This window comes from Girardinichthys multiradiatus, chromosome 15 (genome assembly GCF_021462225.1).
Source record: "Girardinichthys multiradiatus isolate DD_20200921_A chromosome 15, DD_fGirMul_XY1, whole genome shotgun sequence".
NCBI classification, from domain to species: domain Eukaryota; kingdom Metazoa; phylum Chordata; class Actinopteri; order Cyprinodontiformes; family Goodeidae; genus Girardinichthys; species Girardinichthys multiradiatus.
In genome coordinates this window covers 13,282,380-13,309,593 of record NC_061808.1, presented here as the reverse complement: position 1 = coordinate 13,309,593, position 27,214 = coordinate 13,282,380, and the positions used below count along the sequence as shown (strand labels likewise).

General features: G+C 38.8%; 3 protein-coding genes across 6 annotated transcripts in view; all 3 read left to right on the top strand.

The window, feature by feature from the left end:
- Window positions 1–14,175, top strand: part of LOC124882189 (rho-associated protein kinase 2-like) — a 53,536-nt gene extending 39,361 nt beyond the window's left edge. Inside the window, exons 24-34 of one of the 4 annotated variants that reach the window (XR_007041826.1) lie at window positions 1,657–1,751; window positions 2,018–2,209; window positions 7,082–7,250; window positions 7,420–7,635; window positions 8,151–8,218; window positions 8,327–8,415; window positions 10,272–10,350; window positions 10,457–10,721; window positions 12,011–12,287; window positions 12,867–12,957; window positions 13,683–14,175. Coding sequence is in view for 3 of the 4 variants with exons in the window: in XM_047388427.1 (XP_047244383.1) it covers window positions 1,657–1,751; window positions 2,018–2,209; window positions 7,082–7,250; window positions 7,420–7,635; window positions 8,151–8,218; window positions 8,327–8,415; window positions 10,272–10,350; window positions 10,457–10,721; window positions 12,011–12,287; window positions 13,161–13,230 (1,520 nt within the window). In the remaining variant the exon portion in view is untranslated. Of the gene's footprint in view, window positions 1–1,656; window positions 1,752–2,017; window positions 2,210–7,081; window positions 7,251–7,419; window positions 7,636–8,150; window positions 8,219–8,326; window positions 8,416–10,271; window positions 10,351–10,456; window positions 10,722–12,010; window positions 12,288–12,866; window positions 12,958–13,160; window positions 13,248–13,682 lie in introns of all 4 variants that reach the window. The other 3 variants (XM_047388427.1, XM_047388429.1, XM_047388428.1) reach the window with 3 other exon arrangements.
- A 5,374-nt stretch (window positions 14,176–19,549) lies between these two features.
- Window positions 19,550–22,630, top strand: si:dkey-90m5.4 (leucine-rich alpha-2-glycoprotein). Its single transcript, XM_047388595.1, has 2 exons — window positions 19,550–19,621; window positions 19,756–22,630. The coding sequence occupies exon 2, from the start codon at window positions 19,758–19,760 to the stop codon at window positions 20,763–20,765; it is 1,008 nt and encodes a 335-aa protein (XP_047244551.1). The 5' UTR covers window positions 19,550–19,621; window positions 19,756–19,757; the 3' UTR covers window positions 20,766–22,630.
- A 192-nt stretch (window positions 22,631–22,822) lies between these two features.
- On the top strand, window positions 22,823–24,110 carry LOC124882221 (leucine-rich alpha-2-glycoprotein-like). The gene is made up of 2 exons (XM_047388473.1): window positions 22,823–22,916; window positions 23,044–24,110. Exon 2 carries the CDS (start codon window positions 23,304–23,306, stop codon window positions 24,015–24,017), a length of 714 nt encoding a protein of 237 aa, XP_047244429.1. The 5' UTR covers window positions 22,823–22,916; window positions 23,044–23,303; the 3' UTR covers window positions 24,018–24,110.
- The last annotated feature ends 3,104 nt before the right edge of the window (window positions 24,111–27,214 follow it).

Genomic DNA, 27,214 nt, shown 5'->3' with positions numbered 1-27,214 from the left:
AATTACAATTTCAGCTGATCCCTGAAAACATGTTTAAAAGATGTCTTGGTGTAATTACATGGGGTCAAAAATAGCCAGCAATGTTTGTTTCAGGTTACACTCACGGAAACAACAGAGTATAGATTTTAAATAGACGGGCACTGATCAGTTAACATTTCTATTTTAAAACTACAAATAACAACATAATACTTCTTTGTACTTTCTATATTAACTGAATGTTTAACTGTCTAAGCAAAACCATGGTAAAATAGAGCTGACATGGTAAAGTTAACAGTTTCTCAAAAACAGCCCAGATTATTCTGCAAATCTACAAATACAGTAAAGTCCTCCAGGTTATGGGACCGATGTATCTATTATTAATAAAATAAAACTAATTGTGTCAAGACAGATTTCAGTTCCATGACTTTTCTTTCTTCATTTTTGTTTTGCACACAAGAAAAAGTAATGGGCAGATCTGTTCAAAATAACAGTTGCATGAATCTTATCAGAGAGAAAAAAGCTGGTTTACTGTTGTACATTAGATCGTTACATCATTCATTGATTTATGAAAACTATATGGGAGCCTTCAGAGGCTTTTCTGTTATGATTGATGATTAATTATTTTTCATTGAGACTACAGATGACAAAAGAGAACACCTGCAAAACATGATTTAAAAAAAATCGACAATTTAGGCTGACTTTAGTCTTTTATTATAATGATAAACGTCAATCTTAGTGGGTTTATATCCTGTCGGGTAAGGGTGCGTTTATACCAAAGCTGTTTGGTCCTATTGAACCGAACCAGAGTTCAGTCCACTTTGTTTGAGCAGGTGTAAAAACTGATCTGAACTTTGGTAAAGACCAAACAATCAAACTCTGGCATGCCTGAATACATGGATCTTGGTTCACTTGGAAGTAACCCTGGTGCTGTTTGCTTGTAGTGGGAAAGTAAACGGGCTATCCAGCAATTCAAAGAGACGAAGTGAACCAAAACGAAGTGAACCTTGTTTAAATCCTCGCTCTGCATCCGTGTAACCATAGAAACATGTCGCAGTTTCTGTATCCCCTTTTATTTTTCTGTATTGCTTAATTTGTTTCATTTACAATGCAGCAGGCTGATGGCTTGATACTCCACTTGTGACAAGAGGTTTTAACATTTATTATCTTGGGAGAGGTTTTGATTAAATGTTCAAAACAGCTTGCCATACACACTTGCTGCTAATACTGTGCAGCTATTATGTGACCGCACCCCTATGAGCAGCAACTATAACTGTGCTGTCAGTAAAGGCAGTTGGGTCCAGTGTGACAGTAAGACAAACCAAATTAAGGTGTGAAATTTTTGGGCCTTTCTTGTACAGTTGAACTGAATCCCCTTGACAATCCTGGTGTGAACTCCCCTTAAATAGACCTTTTAAAATGTTCTAATATAGCATGCAGCGCCAAGGTATGGTGCGATCAGTGATCGGAAAAGGTTGGTTTTAAAGTTTCCGACTGGCCATTCCATGTTTAGGGCAGGCCAAGAACATAACCCCCCCCCCCCCCCCCCCCCCCCCCCCCCCCTAATTTGGCCACCAGCGGATTTTTCAGTGTATCTCTAGTTTTAAAGGTACTTTGTAGGTAATGAATAAAAATGCATGTTTATAACTATTAAAATGATACATATGTTGCCTTTTGTAGAACTCCAAAAAGTCAAAGAGCTAGAGAAGGAGATGAAAAGTCTACAAGCATTGTATGAAAAGCAAGTACAAACTGAAAAGACTTTGAAGATTCAGGTGAGTTCACCTACACAAGTCTGAAAAGTTCTGCATACTTTCTCTACTTTTGACTTAAAAACAGATAACATCTATGTTATGCCATCTTTTGTCAAGAATATCTCATCGCTACAGGCTTGTATTGAACTCTGGACATCTGTAAAGAAGCATAAAAATGCCTTTTCTCACAGCAGCATCGATTCCTGCAAGCCACCCCGCTTATTTCCCGAGTTTATATTTACCATAAAAAAGAGCTTTGTTTTATTGTAGCTTGTTTTTGCTCCCAGGCTATAAACAAGCTGGCCGAGGTGATGAACAAGAAGAAGGAGATGGGGCGAGGGGTCGTCCGGGGTGTCGACTCCGAGGTGCACAAGAAGGAGAAGGAGAACAGGAAGCTGCAGCTGGAGCTGAAAGCAGAGAGGCAAAACCTTAACAGCATCATCATCAAATACCAGAAGGAACTGGATGACATGCAGGCGGTCAGTGCACCCACGATGCCCAAAATATACCCAGAATATATACTTGTTACCAGAAAACATCTGCTGTTTTGACACACTGAAAAGAGATGCATTTTCTTTTTACTGCCCAGATTCTTTCTGCATAACAGGATGTAGACTGACATTACTTTGTTTGCAAGCATAGTATGTAATACAGACGAGAAGCATAAATTAGGTTTGCATGACCCGTGATTATATGTACAGGTTACATCAGAAGCTTAAAAACACACATCATAGACATGGCTTACATTAATTTTGAGCTTTTGGTCATGCATTTCAACAGTTTTTTTCTGGGATATATTTACAATGCAGCTTGAGTGATTCATCAAAACTAGAAGTGGACTTTCTCAAAATGTGTATATTCATGCTCAAATATCTACATAAATCCCTGCTGATATTTGGTTAAATGTTCCTTGGCAAGTTGCAGAGAAACCTCACACTTTTTGTAGCCATCAGCTAGGTCCTTACGTAATTGTAGATGAATGTTTGACCATTCTTCTCATCAGAAATTGTAGAACTTACTTAGAATCAGTGGCGTGCACAGACATTTTGGGGGGCAGGTGCTCAAGTGGAAAAAAAGGGCACCTTGTGCGGCACATGGAGCTGTCGGTTGCCTTTGTAGTGTGAGATTTATTACAGGCACAGCATGAACATAATTTGTATGTATTACTAAGTACCCGCAAAACAAACTGTCCTGTGGGATGTAGGGAAATGACCACCCAGGAAAAAAAACTCAAAATAAGAATGCATTTGACAAAATTCTTAAGATTAATAAGGCAATAAAATTATCATAGACTGATTTAAAGTTAGATTACTGATTCACAACTTCCTGAGTCAAACTTGAAACTTACGTTATCCTTCATTTTTTTTCTTTTTACACACTGAGCACAACGTGTTTGTCTTGATTATATCATTCTGTACTTTTATCACAAAATTTCTTCTGCACCAAATAACCTTATGTTGTAGCAAAGCAGGTTACACTGTCAAATTTACCAGGTAGGTCACACTAAATGAGTTACCTTCAGAAATGTGAGTAACCAGTGACCATTCTACAGTGTAAATCAACTATACCCAGAAAATGAGTTATAAAATCTTTATTGTCAAAATGAAACCAACATCAGTGAATATGATCATAAGAACTCTCCCTTTCCCCCACACCTCCCCTTTTTTGCTGACAGGACACCTGTAACCTGCAACTCTATGCGTTACATTAACGCTCAGCTTGGACTCCTGCTTTACTTGCACAATGATCACCTGCACTGTTGTACTGCTCTCGCACCCAATACTGCTCTACATTTACTCTCACACACTTAAAACTGTGCACATATATTTATATTATATTGTAGATATGTTTATACTGTTTAATTTGTACTGTATTGCACCGACTATGCCAAAACAAATTCCTTGTATGTCCAAAAACGTACTTGGCAATAAAGCTTTTCTGATTCTGATTCTGATTCTGAGAAGAATCATCTATACTTCCGCATGTAGCCAGTGTAATATATGACAGAAATTATTCTTAGAGAATAAAAATTAATGAGATTACAAGTCCTGAGAACTGTAAGAGGTCTGCTATTTAGAAAATAAAATACTCTGATCACATCATCATTTTTACACACACAGAAGTAGAAAATACAACTTAGCCTACATGCCCCACATTTACTGAACTTTATTAAAGGTATTTTAGTAGTGTATGAATTGTAATGTTAACCAGCTCATTTGGCCGTCAGTCAGTCATTTTCTACCGCTTATTCCATAGTGGGTCGCGGGGGAGCTGGTGCCTATCTCCAGCAGTCTATGGGCGAGAGGCGGGGTACACCCTGGACAGGTCGCCAGTCCATCGCAGGGCAACACACAAACAACCATGCACACACTCGTTCACACACCTAAGGTCAATTTTAGAGTGACCAATTAACCTAACAGGCATGTCTTTGGACTGTGGGAGGAAGCCGGAGTACCCGGTGAGAACCCACGCATGCACGGGGAGAACATGCAAACTCCATGCAGAAAGACCCCAGGCCGGGAATCGAACCCAGGACCTTCTTGCTGCAAGGCAACAGTGCTACCAACTGCGCCACCGTGACATGAGTCAAACAGAAGTCATCATGGACCATAATAGCAAATGTAATATCGACATCTATGAGATAGATTTGAATTGATTTTTTTCTTCTAATTTAATCTAAGAGTTAAATTATTAACATTCTCCTGGCGCCTGGTGGCGGCCATAGAAGACATAGCAGGTAAAGGTATGCCATTCATTGGCCTGTTCTGTTTAGATGAAATGGTGGCAAGTGAAGTATTAACTTTTTCATCTGAAGTTTTGGAAGCAAGTATATTCGTTTTGTTTGTTTCCTGGATGGTTAGCCGGCAGGGCAGAGCTCTATCTGACGGCGGAGGGGAGGAGAGAAGAGGTAAGCTGGACCAGTGCAGGTCCACCTCTCTGCTCTGCTCGCAGCCCGTCTCCGTTGAGAGACACACGAAGTGGGACACATATGTGTGTTGGTTGGAAGGGGGGTAGTTGTCAATCAAAATTTCAAAACGTGGGGCACTGGTATTATAGGTCTTTAAATTCAGAAATTTTACCTTGGGCCCCACACTATACACTGTAAAAAAAAAAAAAAAGATTTCAGGAGGGCACATTTTGTCCATAGGATAAAAGGGCAGGTGCTCTAGCACCACCTCGTGTCTATCTGTGCACGTCCCTGCTTAGAATGGTTGATTTCCTGGCTCAGAGTTGGTCAGCCCATAACATTTAAATAGGGTTGAGCTTTTTGGTATTCACGAAGCCTAATGGTTGTCTATTTACCAATTCAATACCAGTTTTAATGTGTGTTTGGAATCATTACCTTTTTGAAACACCCAACTGTGTCCAAGTTTCAACCATCTGACCCAAATTCTCCGTTAGATGAAAGGAGATTGGTTTGGATGTCCCATAACAACCCTGGAACCACCAAGATTTTAAAATAATGAAACAATTGTTTTCTACATCACCATGGATTGAGAGGTTAGCAGCAAGAAAGAAGTTCTGCTTTGAAATGTACACATACAAGCAAAAAGGAAATTGAAAAGAATAAAAAGGGCAAACTGACTTTTGAATAAAGGCTTTATGGTGAGAATAGAAAGATTTTTTCTAATTGGCCATAATGACAAGAAAATTGTTTTGGATGAGTTAAGGTAACCTTCCAAACATAAAAACACTAATAACTGTCAAGTATAGTGATGGCATCATCATGGTAAGGCACTCTTTTGCCATCAGTGTCAGTTGCTTTGCTCATAGAGGACGAGATATTGAAGGACGACTTCCTCTAAATTTTTCACTTTCACCTCAAATCAACAGCTAAATGGCTAAAACCTGGATGCAATTAAGTGTTTCATCAGGATAATGATCCCAGTCACACATCTAAACATCCAAACATAAAATTGAGCAACTGTATGGCCCAGATGCTGACTTGTTGAAAATGTGTGGGGAATGTCTGAAAGCTGCTTTTGTGCCATAAAACCAACCAATTTAAATGAATTTTATAAATTCAGATAAGAAATAGCTTAGGTCTATTCTGAATTATGGCAAAACATTGGCTACAAAATGTTTGCAGCCCCTCTGAATATCGGGGGTATATGAATAGGTCTGAGCCTGTATGCTGTTAACATTTGAACCTGTGTGGCTTAGAGAAAATAAATTCAACCTTCCTCACCCAGTTCTTGTTTTTAAAGAAATTCTGAAGTTACTTATTTTATTTATCAGCTTACCCTGAAAAAGATAGACAAAGTCAACAATATCTAACCCAAAATTACTGTGCCTGTTTTTGCATTTTTTGTCACACTTAAATGTTTTAGATCATTTTATATCAGGAAATATATGAGTAAATACAAAAAAAAAGTAGTTTTCAAACAATGACTTTATTTATTAAAAAAATTAGCTTTCGAAACTCGCCTGACCTCATGAGAAAAATGTTATCACGCTCCTTATTAACCACACCCAGGCCTAATTACTGCCAGATCTGTGAAATTAAGAAATCATTTAAATAGAGCCTATCTAATAACATGAAGCAGGCAAAAAATTCTTACAATGCATCGCGTCATGAATTTCTTTAGAGAAAGCTCACAAAGAGTTATTTCAAGAGCGCATGGATGACTCATACAGCAGGTCTAAAATAAACCCAGAACAACATCGAACGCATTGCAGTCTTAGTGATTCAACAATAAGAAAAAGACTGAACAAAAATAGCATTACTGGGAGAGTTCTAAAGGGAAATCTACGGCTGACCAAAGAGAACACAAATGCCCATCTTATATTTGTCAAAAAGAAATCATGATGATCCCCAAAACATTTGAAAACATTCTGTGGACTGATAACACTAAAGTGTAGCTTTTTTTGAGGGTGTACAAAGAGCTACGTCTGGCATAAAACTAACATTCAGAGGAAGAGCATGTTTGGCTCACAGTCCAAACATGGTGGTGGTACTATGATGGTCTGAGACTGCAACTGCTTTGGACCTGAACAGCCTGCCATAATACATGGTTCCGTGAATTGTACTTTCTAACAGAGCACGTGGGTTATGCAGCAGGATGATGTCACCAGAGCAACAACAAGTCCACCTCTGAATCGCTCAAACAAAATCAAACGAAGGCTTTTGGAATGTCCTGTTGACAGTTTTTGCAGCTTTTGCTACCAAGGGTGGCCCAGAACATTTATTAGGTTCTGAGGACAATTGTTTTTTTTAGACAGGCCTGGGTTAGTCTTAATAGTTACTTAAAAACTTACATTTTAAAGGGGAAAATACACTGTATGTAAACTTATTACCTGTCTTGAAAAATGTATTCATTGGAAGGTATTTTGTGTTTTTGTGTGTGCAGATGATGGTTGAGGAGAATCACCTGCGTCAGGAGCTGCAGATGGCTCTTGACAGTAAAGACAGCGACATCGAGCAGCTTCGGTGTCAGCTCACCTCCCTTAGTGTTCACTCCCTGGACACCACCAGCATCAACAGTGCCAACGATTTGGAAATTGCTGATGGATTCCCAGGTAGGCCCTTGAACTCAGCTCCTCACAACATCTTTCAGATTTTAGGCTATTATTGAACACTTAAAAACACTGTTGCATGGATTCCTCTTCTTTTTATTATTTATTTCCACTTCTTTCTTAATACTTCTCTTTTTCTTCACCACAACCTTGCTTTCACGCTCCTGTTCAGTGCGCATTACTCACTCTCGCACCTCTGAGTCAATGTCCTTCACCTACAAGCGCACGCAGAAATCTTTCCGCATTGATACTCGGCCCAACCTTCGCTCAGCGAGGGCTCTGTTTGACTCAGAGTCTGAGGATGAGGAAGAAGACGACCAGCCTGAGGAGCAGAGCCAGCGCCCTCTGGCTCTGACCTATCCGCAGTCCTCTGAGCTTGAACCTGGAGGTGACCCTGCATGTCGTGGAAGTTTGAACTGCAAGCCAATATATTTTTAGCTATTTTTTTTTCTTCTGGCTTAGTCCTCCATTAATGCAGCTAATCCTCTCCCTCTTTTGACTTTAAATGTTTACTGTACGCGTTAAAACTCACAGCATGGTATTGCTGAGCTGTGCTGAAATGTATTCTGCTATAGAAGACAAAGACAGATTTGAATTAATTTTGAGATTTTTCTAGACTCATAGTTTAATCTCCTGTTTCTCTGCTAAAATCCTGTCACTGCTTTGTACATAAATTTCTTTGTAAATGTTGCTGTCTCTACTTATCAAGCAGGATTTCCTGTCTCCTGATCCTTTGTTTTAGCAATGAATCATTTCCTCCCAGAGTGACAAGAGCCTTGCTTGAAGAACATGCCACAAACGCTTGAAAATGTGAAGGTGTCCTTTTAAGTGATTCATAAGATTAAAGGCTGCCCTCCTTCTAATGCCAGCATCTTCCTGTTTTTTTCTCTCTCTGCTCACTAGATCCCAGACTGGAAGGCTGGATCTCACTTCCTTCCAAGAACACAAAGCGATTTGGCTGGGACAAAAAAGTAAGTCTAACAGTGTTTCTTGGTTCTAAGAGTTGTGTTTTCTTAGTTATCTGCAGAGTCACATCCTTGTTTTACCTGCTTTGATCCTCGTTTCCTTTTCCTTTGCAGTACGTGGTTGTAAGCAGTAAGAAAATCCTGTTTTACAACAGTGAGATGGACAGAGAACAAGCCAACCCGTTCATGACCCTGGACATCGAGTGAGTTTTTGAAAGCTAAACATCTAACTCACACTTAGGAAAGGCAGTAAAACACTGGACAAAATCATAAAAAAACTAGCACACACTCTGGCAGGCTGTTTGTCTTTTTAACATATTGATTTTTAATATAAAATTTACCAATACTGAGAAATTCAAGTAATATAAACTATGAAAACTAACCTTTTAAATCTTTTGAAATGCATTAGAAAAAAATGATAACCTTAAAATTGGGATACCCCCACATTCATAACTGCTTACAATTGTTAAACCAGAGTGCAGCGCTGGTGTAGGGGGTTAAGCAGACGACCCATATACAGAGGATTCAGACCTTGATGCGGCTGTCCCAGGTTCGAGTCCCGGCCCCCACAATATTTGCTACATGTCTTCCCCTCTCTCTCCGTCCTCATTTCCTGCCTAAATACTGTCAAAAACCTAAAGGCCACTATTGCCGCAAAAAAAATTATTTAAAAAAAATTGTAAAACTAGGCATCATGTGCACATGATTAGAATCTCTTCAGTCAGCATTTTTGACAAGGTTTGCCCTGTTTATTCCTCAGACAATGAGTTTGGTGTGCTCCTGACTGTTAAAGTCAGGACACCAATGGTGAGATTCATTGAGCGATTGGAGGCCTTGAAAGAGAAGATTGCAGCATCTCATGAGTCCATTAGGGGATTCAAAGAGGTCTCAAAAGAACTTAAAATCTGGCATTACAATGTACGGAAAATAGTCTACTTATGGAAGACGATCAAAACAGCTGCCATCATAACCAGGTTTGGCTCTCCAAGCAAGCTCACCCGGAAAGCACACCGCAAGACTCTAAAAGAAGAGTAGGCTCCATCAGTTGTTGATGTGAAAGTTCATTCTCATAGATTAGAGACTGGACAAGTTTAACCTTCATGGAAGGTATGCAAGGAAGAAACCTTTTCACTCTAAGAGAAACATGAAGGGCATGTTAACGTTAGACAGAGAGACTAAAACAAGGACTTCTGGAATTATGTTCTTTGGACAGGTGTGTCAAAATTTGCACACCAGAACAGAGGACAAGTTTGGCATAAACCGAATACAGCATTCAAGGAAAAAATACCTGCTCCAAATGTGAAGCATGGAGGTGGAAGTGTCATGATTTGGAAAGGCATAGCTGCACCAGGACCTTGCCAGCTCCCTATCATCGAGTCTACCATCAAATCTACCTTGTATCAGAGAGCGCTTAGGGAAAATGTAAGACAATATGTAAACAAAATTAAAGCTGAAGCAGAACTGAACCCTGCAAGAAGATGATGCAGAAATTATCACCACCAATAAAGGTAGATGGCTACAAGCAGTGCCTCACTGAAATCATTGCAGCTCTTAGTAGTGAAACTATCTATTAGGCGGTATGGTGTCCTTACTTCTGCTTTTAGTTAGAATACAAACTTTGGTTGATATCTTTTGTTTACTGAGTAAAGCAGGGTTAATGTTAGGGGTTCACTTATAATTAAATGTTTTTTTTCACACAATTATAATTAAGGATTAGACATCAGAATCTAATCATATACATTGATAGAATGCATAGGGGGTGGTCCTAATTTTTCACATAGCTGTAGAAATTGTGACTTGTGATTACTTGGGGAAAGACCAACACACACAAAAGTGTGTAACGTTGTAACAAAACATTGAGCAGACCTGGGCGAACTGTATGAAAGTGCTCATTAACAAGTTGATTGAAATTTTTTTTCTTCACTCTGACATTAAATCAGACTAAACTGTACCTATTTTGGGTCAGTTAGGGCTCCCAAAACAATTTTTGTTGGCTAAATGCCAGATTATTAAGACAGACAATTTTTTCTTAAACTGTTCAAATGTTATCCCCATTTAGAAAGCTGTTCCATGTCCGACCCATCACTCAAACTGATTGTTACCGAGCAGATGTCAAAGAAATCCCTAGAATATTCCAGGTAATGACCTATTCTGATTCCTTAACTTTCTATGCTTGTGCATAATATCCTCACCAAGTAAATCCTTTATTGCACCACATTTCATAGCTTTCCCCTTTTCCTTCAGATCTTGTATGCCAATGAGGGCGAGAGCAAACGTGACCAGGAGGCCGTGGTGGAGTCCGCGCCCAACGAACGCCCCTCTTACATCAGCCACAAGGGCCACGAGCTCATCATCACCCTGTACCACTTCCCCTCCAGCTGTGAGGTCTGCACGCGGCCCCTGTGGAATGTCTTCAAGCCTCCGACGGCCCTTGAATGCCGCTGCTGCCATACCAAGTACCACAAAGACCACCTGGACAAGAAAGAGGAAATTATTGCACCCTGCAAAGGTATGATCCTTTTCTTTTAACAAGTTCTTTTGGAGCTCGTTAAAATAGTAGGTGTTTGTGTTCTGAACAAGAAATGCAGCAAAATTGGAAGAGGAAACCTGTTCTTACATATTTTCTTTAGAAAGCTGAAGCTGAATTCGATTAGAGCCGTAGGGCTCTAACTATTATTATTTTTATATAATAAATAAAGGCAAGTCTTCTCATTTATTCACTTATGGCACGCTACAGCGGCTTACAAAACTAGGTATCCCCCTACAACTTTTTTACATTTTTACACAATACAACTTCTCCAACACAAAGTATAAAGTAAGCCATCATATAAACTGGTGGATGGACTCTAGTGATTGGGTGATGTTCAACAGCAGGTTTCTCACACAGCACTTTGCAAACAGGCCAAAAAAGTCCCGTTTTGGTTTACTCTGACCGTAGTGCTTACTTTCACATGTTTGTTGTCCCCTGTATGACTTGAAGTGACTGAAAACAGGATTTCTTTTAGCTTTCATTCAACAATGGATTTTTTTCTAAACGCTCTTCCATAACAGCCAGATTTGTAGAGTTTAATAATTGTCATATTGAAAGTCTCTCAACTGACCTGGGCCTTTCTGCAGCTTTTCCAAACTTTCTCTAGCCCTCTGAATCTAAACATATTTGTTGTAGTAGGTTTCAAATAAAAAAGGCTATTTTGTTTTCAAAGAGTCATGTTGCTTTTGTGGCTCTAAACATATTTGGCTTAGCTGGGAAGAAGGCAAAAAATAGCTCTTAGGGTTATAACGGTTGCTGACCTAGGTGGACAGCCATGTCTTGGTAGGTTTGCAGTTGTCTCCTATTCTTCCCATTTTCAGATGGTGGACAGACAAGTGCTCCATGAGATATTATGAGCTTGGAATATTGCTTTATAATGTAACCCTGCTTTAAATCTCTCCATAACTGTCTCCCTGACCTATCTGCTGTGTTCCTTGGTCATCATGAGGTTGTTTGTTTAATGATGTTCTCTAAGAAGTCTCTTAAGCCTTCACAGCCTAACAGCTGTATTTAGATTAGAGACAGGTGGACTTTATTTAGGTGATGACTGAAGGCATACTTGAATGTGAGTTTATATTTGGAATGATGGGGGAATACAATCCCAAAACTAATCAAATGTTGTACAACTTAGTTGTTTCATTTCATAGTTGCGTTATTTTTATTTTATTTACTTCAAATCTTAGACTAAACAGACTTTTGATGAAAAACAATGAAAAGCTCTCATCTTAATCCTGATTCTAATCTTTTTTATCGTGAATCTTCCCCAGTGAACTACGATATGTCCACCGCCAAAGAGCTGCTCCTGCTGACCGGCTCCCAGACAGAACAGCAGCGTTGGGTCAGTCACCTCCTCAAGCGTATCCCGAGAAAAAACCCAACACTAAGTCCTCCACCTGTAGCACCAAACAGCCCCAACGACTCTCCACCACATTCTTCTCCACGTGTGTCTCCACTGCCTTCCCCCAGGACCTCTCCTCGCCTGTCCCACCGTCGTGCCATCAAGATCCAGTCCACCAGACTGCAGCAGTCGTCAGAGAAGTCCAGGTGAGGGGCACAGGAAAATGTGTGCTGTATTAGCGTTTAACTGATTCAATTACTCTATGGCTTTCTCATAAGTATTTGTATCAGTCAATAATTTCTAATAAATAGAAACCACCTGGTTGTAATTTGATCTCTGTCAATGGATGTTCAGGGTTCCTACACATTTTTCATGTAAAAATGCCATGCTTTTCGGGACTCAGCTTTAGCAAAACAAAAATGAGACAATGAGATAGTGAAGCCAGTGTAGAAATACAAATATTTTCCACACTTGTTGTCCAAATATCCAAAATACTCAAATTAAATTCCTCACTTAGTAAGAACAATGGATATCTTCGTTTGCAAATATAGTTGTATCCCCAAATATTCCTTTTGTATAATAATAATGTGGCAGCTTGGGTTTTTTTCTTACTTTTATTGTATCATAAAAAGTTGCTTTTGGTAATGAGTGTTTTTGCTTTCAGCAGACTCCCTGAGTAATTTTCACATGCAAAGCCTAATTGAGTAGTCACTAATCACATTTGTTTGTCACTGTAATGACGCTTGATAGTCTCAGCTACACCCTAACTGGCTTTTATCCTGCAGTCCTGGCCCTATGCTCCGTATCATCCTCCACTGACCCCTGAACTCTTCACCTCTGACCCTACATTTCTAAAATTTCTTACACTTGGACACTGTAAGTAGGAGGGGGGTCGGTGAGCCTTAACTGCATGTTTTGTGGCTGTACTGCAGTGCCAATTACCCCTTTCCTCATTCAGGGCAGCATGTATATGCATAGCAACCCAGGAGCTAGTCCTTACTCCACACTGCCCCCTGGTGACTGTGGCAGGTGTTGCCATCAACAGATTTGATGTCATTCCTTGAACTTCCTTGTTTCAGTCCGCTTGATTTTGACCTGAAAGACTGGAGTTGGTCGAATGATGATGATGGTGATGATATTTTCTTCTGAAAGAGGAGACTCATAGGGTAACTCCACCTCTGCATGAGAACCGTGTGAATATTGTGGAGGAGGCGTATGCCTGGAGCATGTTTTTGTGTGATTCCCAAATTAAAGAATTGAAGGCAAAACAAGCACTAGAATGTATAATGTTGATTTTAGAGAGTTTTTACAAACCTTGTAGGCAGTTTCTTTCTGCATGTTTCAGGTCTTCACCAAAGGATATAAGCCCCATGATAAGACATGGCCTCTTGCAAACATGCAGACAGAGCTTATCCCTGGATTTGTCTGCTTTTTTGTGCATTTTTCAGCCTTGATGTGTTTGAATGCAGAGTAGCTTCCTTGTTTTAGTATGTGTGGATTTTGTGTGGGCGTTGCCTTTGATTTCTTGCCACTCTGCTAGTTGCATCCCAAGTTTTTCTCACATCATTCTTTTTTTTTTTTCCCTTCTCTCTCTTTTCCAGTTAACCCCGGCTGTGTTTTCATCCAAGTGGATTGTCTGGACCCAGTTGCCTGCACGTAAAAAGCACAAAAAAAAGGAAAAAGAAAAGCAAAATACATGACAGAGATTCTGAAAAACTGGCTGTTGTCATGAGAACTGAGATGGTTTTTGTCATTTTTCACAAGAGGAAACTCAACCATATCTTCATAATGAGACTTTTTATATTCAGGATTGGACTCATTCAGAATCATTTGTGAAACGGTCCACTTCGTTGTGAACACTAAAAGCACAGCTGATATTATATTTTTATGCGTATTATATCGCCACATTATACAGGGTGTCCTGTAAATGTGTGAATAGAGTTTTAGAGAGAGAGAGTTTACCCTTTTTGAGCCTTGATGTTTTGGACTAGTTTTGTCACTATAAATATAGCCATCACAGCATTACAGGATAATGTGAAATGTATTTCTTCTTGCAGTTCATTATTTGGGACATTAAAAAAAACATACAAAACATTACAGTGATGCATTTTGTGTATTCATATCCTACTTCAAAGTCTGCTTACTCACATTCGAGGCTCTCATGGGGACTGCAAGAGATAAAGAGCCAGTAAAGATAAACAACTAGCAGAAAAATATGGAGTTTTTTAATTTTAAAGACTCATTTGCTATGTTTATTTTCTAGAGAGGAAAGATTATACAACAAACAACTTCAATGATTTTTGAACAAGAACTGGATGCACAAGTTAGAAAGTATTGTGATTTTCCCTAATCCACACAGGGTAAAAATTGTGTTTACATCCTGACATATTTATAAATGCTTCTTATCAGGTTGCCATCAACATCTTTCATGAGAAATTATGTTTTTATATTTGAACACTCATTTAAATTGGACCCTCAGCATGATTATGCCATCACCATGCTTGACAGTAGGACAGAGATTTCCCCAGGGTCATTTAGATTATCCATGTGGGAGGACCCAAATTTTAATCAGTCTTGAATGTGTCAGGTTTGGAGCAGGGGCTTCTTCACGCTGATGCTAAACTGGCCTCACTGCGTTGAGACAAAGGTTACTTATATAGCACATTTTATGCAGAGACCAACACAATGTGCTTTTTTTATTTAAAAACTAAAAGAACTGACACTGGTGTTCCGATGCCTTCATGATGTGCCTCATGGTTCCTTGGGTCCTGATCATTCTAACCAATATCTTTTCCTCAGCAGGTGGCAGTTCAGCATAGATGGTTTTAACTTAGACAGGGATGTTCTGACAGGACAATGATCCCAAGCACACATGAAAACTGGTTTTGGAAGGGACAAGGAAGGGCTAACATGGTAGACTTTGTTAAAAACACTGGGGCTCATGCCAGTTTAAATGAGCTCTAACATTTCTGATAAGAAGAGCGTTTAAATATTTCGTCAGAATTATTTAATTATTATCAGTTTAAACTGGTTCTTTAGACACGTTGTTACCAGCCTGCTTTATTTTCTGTAGCTGAATCTATAAAAATAAAATATTGAGCTTTCACAGACAGAAAAACTTTATGTTAGCACCAACAAGGTCACTCCAAAGAGCCATTAGCTGATAACTTGGCAGACAGTTGATGATCATCTGAAGGATGATGCATCTTTTTGGTTTTTTGTGTCAGTTTTTTACTGAATACATTTTTAGATTTTGTAAAGACATGGCATTTGTGTTCATCTACTGTAGATACTTTAAAAGACTGCAAGAAGGTTTTTCTTATTATGTCAAGACATTTTGTACAGTACCTCTTGTGCTTTACATCCAATTACTCCAAAAGCAAAAACAAACAAATGAGACCACTAATTGGTATTACTGATGGATAAAATGTTGTATCAACTCTGCTCTGATGTTTCCTGACAGTCTGAAGGCAGTGTATTTTAGAGCGAATGTTTGAATTTTAAAATTTACTAGAATACTATCTGTATCTCCCAAGTGCATGAGGACTGAGTGGGCTGGTCTGAAATAAATCTTTCAGAACACCCTAAAGTCAACTGGCTCCCACTATCCATAATGTAATGGTTCATCATGCTGTGCAGAAGCTAAAGTCCTATCCCATATCACAGGTTTTAATCCAATATTAGTGTGACTCCATATTTCGGATAATTTACCAGCAGATGAAACCTGCTCGACCTGTCTTCTGTGCCTTCATCGTGAATTATCTTAATTTACATTTTTAGAACAGTTTTCTGTATTCAGCTGAGCTGAGTTCTGCATTTCTTATCGGTGCATCCTTACTAGTAGCAGGACACGTTTTTGCCTGAAACCTGCAGAGCGGGACATGATTGCCTAACCGAGCAACAAGTGAACTGTTTTCCCATTAGCACTACAAATCTTTAAGCCATTATTATTTCAAATGTCTCATCTAAAAGCCGAACAACAATTATGTTGGACAGATGTTGCACTTAAAAGTATAAAGTAAAATGGATGTGCAGAAAATGTGAAAAGCTGCAGAAAAAGTTTGTGATATGGTTTTTGTACTGCATATAAAATAATTAAAATTAATTACTGTTTTATTTTAGAAAGATACAGCCCTTAATTTGAGCACTTATTCAAAAGGCAAAAAAAAACCACTTTAAGAAATCATTGTTTTACCAAAGTCACAACTGTTGGACGTTTTGGGCCCTGCCACTTTACAATACTTTGTACATCCACCTTGTCCCATTATGATACCAGTTATTCTTCTCCTATTACATTTCACAATATGTTACAATAGACAAAGTGACCTTTGGCCATTTCTCTTTACACAGTCTCTGTATATCGTCCAGAGTCCTGTGTCAAAATGCTTTAAGTTGTTTCCCTCATGCTGTCTTCCAACAGGTTTTCTCTAGGATTTATTTCTTGGAATTTAGAAGCTGGACTTTGATTCTGATTAATCATTTCTGTTTTGATTTGACCACATTTTAGGATCATTATTCTGCCAAAAGACCCAGTTATGGCCAGTTTTCAGCTTTCTGGCAGAAATTGTCATTTTTGCTTAAATTACTTGGTATTTCAAGGAATGCTTGCATTGAGTACTTTGCCATGAAAAAGGCCCCAGGGCCCATAGTAACACAGATTATGCAATATATTGGAAAGTGGCCTTGAGGCGCTTATCCACATTTTCAGCCTGTGTTTCACTCCAGACCCAAATGGAGTGTTTTTTTGTTGTTCTTGTTGTTTGGATAAAAGATAAATATTAGTCTCATCTGACCAAGGCATTAGGTTCCAATTAAAGGCCCAGTAGGATTCAACAGGCTCAATACAGGTCCTTCTCAAAATATTAGCATATTGTGACAAAGCTCATTATTTTCCATAATGTAATGATGAAAATTTAACATTCATATATTTTAGATTCATTGCACACTAACTGAAATATTTCAGGTTTTGTATTGTCTTAAAACGGATGATTTTGGCATACAGCTCATGAAAACCCAAAATTCCTATCTCACAAAATTAGCATATTTCATCCGACCAATAAAAGAAAAGTGTTTTTAATACAAAAAACGTCAACCTTCAAATAATCATGTACAGTTATGCACTCAATACTTGGTCGGGAATCCTTTGGCAGAAATGACTGCTTCAATGCGGCGTGGCATGGAGGCAATCAGCCTGTGGCACTGCTGAGGTCTTATGGAGGCCCAGGATGCTTCGATAGCGGCCTTTAGCTCATCCAGAGTGTTGGGTCTTGAGTCTCTCAACGATCTCTTCACAATATCCCACAGATTCTCTATGGGGTTCAGGTCAGGAGAGTTGGCAGGCCAATTGAGCACAGTGATACCATGGTCAGTAAACCATTTACCAGTGGTTTTGGCACTGTGAGCAGGTGTCAGGTCGTGCTGAAAAATGAAATCTTCATCTCCATAAAGCTTTTCAGCAGATGGAAGCATGAAGTGCTCCAAAATCTCCTGATAGCTAGCTGCATTGACCCTGCCCTTGATAAAACACAGTGGACCAACACCAGCAGCTGACACGGCACCCCAGACCATCACTGACTGTGGGTACTTGACACTGGACTTCTGGCATTTTGGCATTTCCTTCTACCCAGTCTTCCTCCAGACTCTGGCACCTTGATTTCCGAATGACATGCAGAATTTGCTTTCATCCGAAAAAAGTACTTTGGACCACTGAGCAACAGTCCAGTGCTGCTTCTCTGTAGCCCAAGTTAGGCGCTTCTGCTGCTGTTTCTGGTTCAAAAGTGGCTTGACCTGGGGAATGCGGCACCTGTAGCCCATTTCCTGCACACGCCTGTGCACGGTGGCTCTGGATGTTTCTACTCCAGACTCAGTCCACTGCTTCCGCAGGTCCCCCAAGGTCTGGAATCGGCCCATCTCCACAATCTTCCTCAGGGTCTGGTCACCTCTTCTCGTTGTGCAGCGTTTTCTGCCACACTTTTTCCTTCCCACAGACTTCCCACTGAGGTGCCTTGATACAGCACTCTGGGAACAGCCTATTCGTTCAGAAATTTGTTTCTGTGTCTTACCCTCTTGCTTGAGGGTGTCAATAGTGGCCTTCTGGACAGCAGTCAGGTCGGCAGTCTTACCCATGATTGGGGTTTTGAGTGATGAACCAGGCTGGGAGTTTTAAAGGCCTCAGGAATCTTTTGCAGGTGTTTAGAGTTAACTCGTTGATTCAGATGATTAGGTTCATAGCTCGTTTAGAGACCCTTTTAATGATATGCTAATTTTGTGAAATAGGAATTTTGGGTTTTCATGAGCTGTATGCCAAAATCATCCGTTTTAAGACAATAAAAGACCTGAAATATTTCAGTTAGTGTGCAATGAATCTAAAATATATGAATGTTAAATTTTCATCATTACATTATGGAAAATAATTAGCTTTATCACAATATGCTAATATTTTGAGAAGGACCTGTATGTTTGTTTATGATGGATGGAAAAGGCTTTTTCCCTGTATGCTTTCCAATCAAACTGTGGGAATGTACTTAGCATCTAATAGTTATTATGGAGACTTGTTGATATTCTGAAATATTTTGATATTCTCCAACAGTGAGATTTGGAGATATTTTAACTCTCTTACTATACTTCATTTAGCCTTGTCCAGCCTCACTTCTGTCATGTTTATACTTCAGGATAAAGGGGTTGGTAGATAACTAAGTAAAAGATCGTAGGCTCTCATTTACTGAAATAATTTTCAAGAAAGCTTTTGTTACTTTTATTTTAAGGGAATTACTTGGCGGTGCCAATAAATTTCGATTGCAAAGCTATTCAAAAGAACAACAGGTTTCTTCAAATTCATTTTTCAAAATAGATGACGTAAAAAGATGGTTTCACAAATTTTAACAAAGGAAAAAACTGAAATTTCAAAGATATAATTTTATTTTAAGAAAATGAAAATAGAATTTCATAACATAGGAAAAAACAAAATGACATTTCAGAAAAACAAAACATGAAAAAGTACAGTGCAGGTTTGTTTTTGTTCTGTGGAAATGTTGCACGATTCTGTCTGGTACTTGAGTTTTGTTTGTGCTGTCACTGTTTTTCAACTGTGCATGTATTTCTGCTGTTTAGGTGTGAATACTTCTATTTGCAGAGCAAGCAATTTGTTTATGAGTTAGTTTCTAGCCTGCATTTTCCCCCAGTTCTGATCAAATCATCCAGATCTCTAAACTGGGAACATTTAAATACGTGCAGTAAATAGAGGTTTTATCTATTTGTTTACAGCAGCCATATCATTATTTGCGGGCATCAATAAAACTCAAATTTTGTACTTTTCAGTAGAACTTAGATTCAAGGTTTTGGACTTTCCCTGCAGGCTCGAGTCAGTCTGTTGCAACTGCATGTCCTTGAAAAGTGAGTGTCCAGGGACGGGTCGTTATTTACACAATAAGTAATGATTAGATCACAAGATTTATCCCCTTAAATGACAGTAATTTGCAAGTGACCGTTACTGGAACAGACATACGGATCAGTTTGGTTGATCCTTAACTGGAACACAGCGGTAGGTCTTTTTTATGTGTCTGAGCAATACTTGGTAAAACTGAAACAGATTTGTTTCCAATTTTGTTTGTAATAAGTCATTTTGCAATACTTTAGATATATAAACCTCTGTGTTCTCATTCTGCTTTATTTTAGCAATGAAGTTCTGTTGTGTTGCCGTTTTTCTCCTTCTGGCATTCTTCTGCCACAGCATTGTTTCCTGTCCGGCTTTGTGCAAATGCTCCCCCAGAAGAATGGAGGTAGTTTGTAATGAGGTTCCCCTGACAGAGTACCCAACAGAGGGTCTTGCGGAGAACACCACCATGCTGACAATTCAGCTCACAAACATCACCTCCATCTCAGAACACCATCTCAAAGCAACACCATTTCTGCAAGAGCTCCATATGTATGGGAATCACCTTGAGAGCCTTTCTTCTCATCTCCTCAGAGGCGTTCCTCAGCTGCATACATTGGATCTGACTGGAAACAAGCTGAGTGATCTGCCTGTAGATGCCTTCAGCGATGCCCCACTTCAAAACTTGGTTCTGAAGAACAATCAAATTAAGCGAGCAGATGCAAAGTGGTTTCCTAAAAACAGCAGCTTGACCTGGTTGGACTTGTCTGGAAATCATCTGACAGAGATCTCAGTAGGTTTGTTTCAGAGGCTTCCTCAACTAGAGAATCTTGACTTGTCCAACAACGGACTGGAGAAGATATCGGTGAACTCTCTAGACCCTCTGACCAAACTAGAAAGGCTAAACCTGCAAGACAACAAGCTTGACACTTTGAATGAATCTGTTTTCCAGTACACACATAACCTCACATCTCTGTTTCTTACTCGAAACAAGCTCACCAAACTCCCACAGAACCTTTTCCAGGGACTTACCAGACTCACACATCTCAGTCTGGACAACAACCAGCTCAGCCACATCCCTAAAGGTTTGCTCGACCCACTAAGCTCCCTTGAGGATGATGGACTGGACCTGACTGTAAACCCCCTGCTTTGTGACAGGGAAGTAGAGTACCTGTGGAGGTGGCTTCAGAAGAAAAAGAAGAAGGTTTTGTTGGCAGACAACATCACCTGTGCATTGCCTGAGTCTCTCGCAGGGCGCTCAGTAATTTCCCTCACAGAAAACGATCTGAACATCGGGTCTCAACCTTTCTGATGCTGGCTGTCATTAAATGTTTGAAAGGGGTAATTCAGGATTTGTAAGGTCCTGAGGTCCTATTAAACTTTACAAACTGTTAATTTTTCGCCTGCAGTAGTTGAACCTATACACCATCATGTTTGATTGGTTGGCTATATACAAATAAATCAATTGTTAGGTAGGCTGTGCTCCACTCATGGTCTTTCTGTAGGAAACATGTATGACAATGCAATATGTAAAGCATTTCCAGTTAAACTGTGTAATACAAAAGTATACAAGTGTAAAAAGCAAAACCTTTACAGTTGTTTAAGTGAACACGTTTTTCCTGATTTTTACACTCTAGCTAAATTTTTAGATGGTTACTCTGACAGGGAACACTTTACATGTTTGTTCATAGTATATGTTTCTACACAGGACAATCATTAGTGCCACACTACCTCTAACACTTTTCCTGTGTAAACAACCATTGGATTCAGTGTAAATTACTGTAAAATGCAAACCTAATTATTTAAAGGCTGCTAAATTAAAATTTCTACTACAATTTTGAGATGGGCTTCTTTAAACACAGAAGAACTCTGGTTTGGTCTTGTTTCCTCTCAGACTCGCTGTTGGCTTCAGCCAGTGGGACCACATAATCTGGACATGAAAAGTAATCTGCTCCATTTCAGTAAAACCTTACTCTAACTACCCTTTAAGCATATTTCTATATTAATAAGTACCTGATTAAATATGATACAAACTAAAGGTTTGGGAATCTCTGTTTACTCCTTTTTGGTTACTACAATCATGTATTCTGAACATTTAGATGTGATGATAGAGGATCAACAATCTTACGAAGGTTTGTCACAGTTTGACATAAATGTATGCATTATATGCCTGCATGTATGCATGCATGTATGTGTGGATATGCCAAGCTAAGACTAACCTTGATAAAGTTATACGTATATATCCAAGAAAGCCACTTTTCATCAGTCATTTAAAAGATAGAGCAGAGGTGTTTTGGTGCTGATTTCACTGAAGACTGCAGGCTGGCAGTCATTTTAATATAATTTGTAAAGTCAGTTTTTGTCAAAGGGAAACTAAGCCTATTTCTGCCACTTGGGAAAAAAAATACACATTTGATTTCATGATTGTAAGTTTCAAAGTCCTACGTTTAGGTTTCAAAGGCATAATTATGTTATTCAAAGTAATATTTCTGAGATACATATGTGCATGTGTATTATACAACATATAACATTTTAACTACTAAGAAACACTAGCTGTGTTATGCATAGCCACCACTGATGTGTCACTGGTATGAAAAAATGAAAAATCGAATTATTTGTATGACAGTTATGTTCCTCGGTTCACCTTATTGATCATTTACAAGCATTATTTTAGTGTAAAACCTCTTCTCCAGATAATTGTTTATGTTCTTCTGCTAAGTAAAGCTTTACTGGATTAGTCTGAAATTTGCAATGAAGATTTAGGAAACATTAAGCAGAGTTTGCTGTAGTTTTACTGAAGTTATGTTCCTTTTTTTTTTATCAAGATTTGGAGCAATTATTTCCATTCTGCCATAGCTAGGTGTCAATTGGTCCTACATGAAACCTTATTTTATGAGATATTCTTTCTTTTAATCTTTTCAACAATTATAACATTAAAATGGTTCATATCAATGATAGGGGCTTGACTGTAGTTCTGAAATTTAATGCAGATGTTCTTCACTTAAACATTTAACATGTCAACATATACATGTGAGAATACTACCGATTTGGCCTTGTTGTTGTTGAATTTTAACCTTGGATTACATATAAAAATAGTAGTAAGGCTTTAAGTGTCATGTTGTCATCATCACCTCTCCCTACATATCCCTTTTATAATAAACATATTTGTGAATCACTTCCTTGGGTGAGTTGATGGTTTTTGTTTTCAGTTTTATGGATGCTTAAAGAAATGTTGTGCATTAACACATGCATAGAAGGTTTTTCCAATATAGAAAGCAGAACATATTGATTGCGTAGCAATGTTTTTACCGTTACAAAGTACAGGAAAATGGTAACCACCTTGTTTGCTCTATTCTGTTTGTCCTTTTTGCAACATTTCATCCTGATTTGTTGAAATATGCTCAGCCTTGTGTGGAAAACAGTACAGAGTTCAAAGCAGAAGGGTTCCTGCTGCTCTTTTCAGGTAGGAATACATTACAAAGAACCATTTTTATCGTAATATGTTGCTTTATACTTAAAGTGATTTTTTTTTCTTCAGTGTTTTACTGCAAAGATGAAGTTGTTGCTTCTTGTCACTTTTGTTGCACTAGCTGAACTTGACTACAAAAGAAGAAGTGCACAATCATGTCCAGATCGGTGCTGCTGCTCTTTTGAGCCTTCATCTGTGGAGGTGGTGTGCAGCAAAGGTGGCCTCACAGTTTTCCCCAGAAGTGGTTTACCGTCCAACACCACCTCATTGTCCATCCAAAACACAAACCTTGGCAATATTACTGCCGGTGATCTGAATGCTGTGCAGTTCCTAAACAACCTGCAGCTGTATCACACCAATCTTGCAAACCTTTCCTCAGACATGCTGGTCTTCGTACCTCACTTGGACACTTTGGATCTCACAGGAAACAAGCTAGTTGAACTGCCTGCAAACCTCTTCAGTCACAGCTCACTTCGTAGCCTGGTGGTGAAAAATAACCAGCTAAAGGAAGCAGACCCAGCCTGGTTTTCTAACAACAGCAGTCTCCTCTATCTGGATTTTTCTGGTAACCGTCTAACCCGCATTTCAGCTGATCTGCTTCACAAGCTGCCCCTTCTGCAGACACTAGACTTGGACAGTAACAATCTGCAAGAGCTACAAGCTGACCTGTTCAGGAGCCTTCATCAACTGGAGACATTAAATCTGGCTGGGAACAAATTAATTACCCTAAGACCTCAAATATTTGCTCACAATCTCAAACTAAAATACTTGTACCTGCAGGAGAATCAGCTCCAGGATCTGCCAGCGAACCTCCTCCATAGACTCCAACACCTTGAGCTTCTGCTGCTAAATCAGAATCGGCTTCGCCACCTCCCCACAGGCCTTCTGGATGGGATAAATCCCTCTTTGCAGATAATCCTGACAGGGAACCCCTGGGAATGTAATGGTAAAATGGAGTACCTGATGAAGTGGCTCACCAACCATCGCCAAAATGTTCTCTTTGAGGAGGAGGTGACCTGTGATCTCCCAAAGACGCTCAAAAATCTGCAAATTTCATCTTTAACTGACAGTCAGCTTGGTGTCAGATTACAATAAATGGTTCAACAAGAAAATACAAAAAAGTAACTAATTTACCTATAATCCTTTTGGTTGTATTTTAAATAAATAAATAAATACGGATAAACATTGCAGTGTTTTCCTAGCATCTTTTCTTAATTTCCAAACTTTTTCAATTCTCTAGGGCCCTCAAGATGGCCGCCATGAATCAGTTTACAGTACCTTTGCAAAAGTCTTCAAACTGTTTTACATTTTGATAAAAATTAAATGTATTTTATTGGCATTATGTGATATACAAAATGCAAAAGAGCATCGTTGCGAAGTGAATAAAATAGAATACATTCTGTTCTAATTATTTTACAGTTAAAAATCTAAAAAGTGTAATGTGCATTTTGTACAAGTCTTTTGTGATTTGTCTCTGGCGCAGTTGCACATCTAGAGACTGATACTTTTGCCCATCCTTTGCGAAATAGTTTCAGCTCAGCCTGACTGGAAGTGTCTATGAACATTTGTTTTCAAGACCTGGCACAAATTCTCGATTAAACATATTCCAATCTTCTAAAAGAAGAATTTGCTTTGATTTAAGCCAGTCCATTGTAGCTCTGGCTGTATGTATGGGATTGTTGCCTAGGGAAGGTGAGTCTGCAACCCAGTCTGAGTTTTTTGCAGCCTGTAGCAGGTTTTTTGCCAGTATTGCCCTGTTTTAGCTCCATCCATCTTCTATCCACTCTGACCAGCATTATTCTTGCTGAAAAAAATAATCCCCACAGTATGATGCTGCTTGGTTATAGTGTTTAAGGTTGCTTTTTGGTCATTAATGTTCTCCTAAAATATCCCTGAGGCCTACACAGAACAGCTGTATTAATACTGAGATCAAACAACACATCGGTCAGTGTTTTTTACTGATTAGATTACTTCTGGGAGGAATTGGTTACCCTGAATTTTATTTAGGGGTGTTATTGTAAAGGGGTCTAAATACAAATTTTTAGCTTTTTTTCTGATTTTTATTGGTGAAGATTTGAAAACCTCGTGCCGTTTTTCTATTAATTACAAAATGGATTTGGTCTATCCTGTGGTTGTAAAAATGTATGAAAACATTTTCAATTTACTGAATGCCTGCTAAAAATGAATACATCCTTATTGTGTTCATCTATTTAGACCTTCTGTTGAATAAAGAGTTGTAGTGTTCAAACACAGGAACTAAAAGGATCGAACAGAAACAGACAGCTGCAATCAAACCCTACATTGCTGAAGAACTGCATGAAAATGGAGCTCTTAGGAGGTTCTTGCAGTGCAGCCTTACAACAACAGATCTGGCTCACTCAACATTATCACTGATTGCTGCATGTGTTGCCCTTTTGTTTTTAATGATGTTCAGTATGTGGGTGTGTGTGTGTGGGCATTGAAAATGGCTGAGTCTTGAAACTGACCTCTCCTGGATGTGTTTAAATATCTCCTTCTTTCTTATTTCTTTGTCTGTTTTTTGCCTTATGCTGTATTTGTATATACAATCAGTGTACACACACTCTGGTCCTGGAGTCTCTATCACACTAAGGTGTGCCGGACAATTTATAACTCTAATAAGACATGAATCATATCTGTCTCTGGATGCTGGTACTTCTGAAAATTAAACGTTGCTCTTACGTGTCCCCCTAAATGCAAAAAGAAAACCTGAGACATTTGATGTATGTCTTTTTTTATGTTTGTTTGAATTGCAATCTGAAGGTTAAAGGCAGAGGAAGTGGGCTGGATGGTCTGAATCCTAATTCACATTTATTAGAACTCTCTCAGGAATTGAGCATCTGGTTTGAGGAAAGTGAGTCTTTTCCACATTCCTTACAGCTCCTGCTTCCCTTTAGGTGGGACATTTAATCTGTTTGTGCTTCTCCAAACCCCAAGGCTGTGTTATCTGTAAGTGAACAAGTGTGCCTCTAATGGATAAATGACAATGATTAGTATGGAGGAATGTTTTCTGGCTGGCGTGCTGCCTTTTAGTGTTTGCTAATGACTGAATAACAGTGAAAACTAAAAGGTCATCTGTAAGGTTTTCAGGCATTTTCTGTATTCACATTTTAATACTGGAGACATGATTATGTCTGACAGCTGCTCATTATAATGTATTAAAGTATGTATTAAATTTATCACACAACATTAGGATTGGCAAAGTCTTCCCTTTATTTATATAAATATATTGCTTCCTCTCTGCAAGATGACAAATCACCAGTGAAATGAAATGCCTTTGTTATGCCAGACATTTGGCTATAGTTATATTTTTTAGCTATAAGCCTGATTTGCTTTGCACAGTTCACAGATACAAACAGCCAGCTGCTTGCAAATAAATTATACAAATTTTAAGGTGGAAAAAAAAGTGCATTAATGTTTTTACTTGTTTTGGCCCAGTGTTTTGCAATGGTACGACTGCTATATAAGATTCCACTGTTTTTGATATTTCCTTGAACTTTGTACATGGGCCTGGCAGTTTTTTATATTTTTGATGGCCTGAGTATTCTTAAAAACTTATTTTTGAGTTTTTGTATCATTTTATATTGATTTTACAGCAAAGAAAGTCACTGTTGTCATTTTATGAATCTGATCTACTCTTTAGAGCAGACTTCAGAGCTTTTCATGAAACACCCAAAAACTAAGCTTAAGACCCCCTATTTTCTGCCTTGGTGAGATTTGTGTTACGACCCACCAGTGGCGCCACCAAGAGGGTAAGGGAGCAATAGCCACCCTGATGACTTTACTGCCCTCCATGGCCACACTGTCTCATATGCATAAACATATTTAGATTTTCTTGGCATGAATTTAGGAGGGAAAAGGGCACATGTCGATATTCCTATGTTTTTTTCTTTCTTTAAAGTGCTCCTTTCTAAATGTCTGTCACACACTCCTGGCTTACCTTCAAATGATATAAGGATAACATTTGCAGCATCGTAATATTTTAAAATCATAGAAATAAAATTTCAACAAAGTAAAAAAAAAATCCAGTTTTAACATATTAAACTGTCAGATTTGTGGTACTTGAAAACATGAACTTAAAACCTATTAGGCTTTCAAAACATTCTAATAAGCATCTTTTCTTTAAATTTAAATTTCTAGTTGAGTCATACCTAGATAAAACTGAAATTCTGTCTCGGCTTTTAGAATTGCTGTGCCTGCCCCAGGATTATTGGAGCCTTACATTTGGCCACCTATTACAAAATGGACCAAAGCAGCATAGGGTGGAAGTTCCT

Bases quoted from the DNA above. Each gene is read 5' to 3' on its own strand.
- si:dkey-90m5.4 (XM_047388595.1), top strand. From the start codon at position 19,758: ATGAAGTTCTGTTGTGTTGCCGTTTTTCTCCTTCTGGCATTCTTCTGC.
- LOC124882221 (XM_047388473.1), top strand. From the start codon at position 23,304: ATGCTGGTCTTCGTACCTCACTTGGACACTTTGGATCTCACAGGAAAC.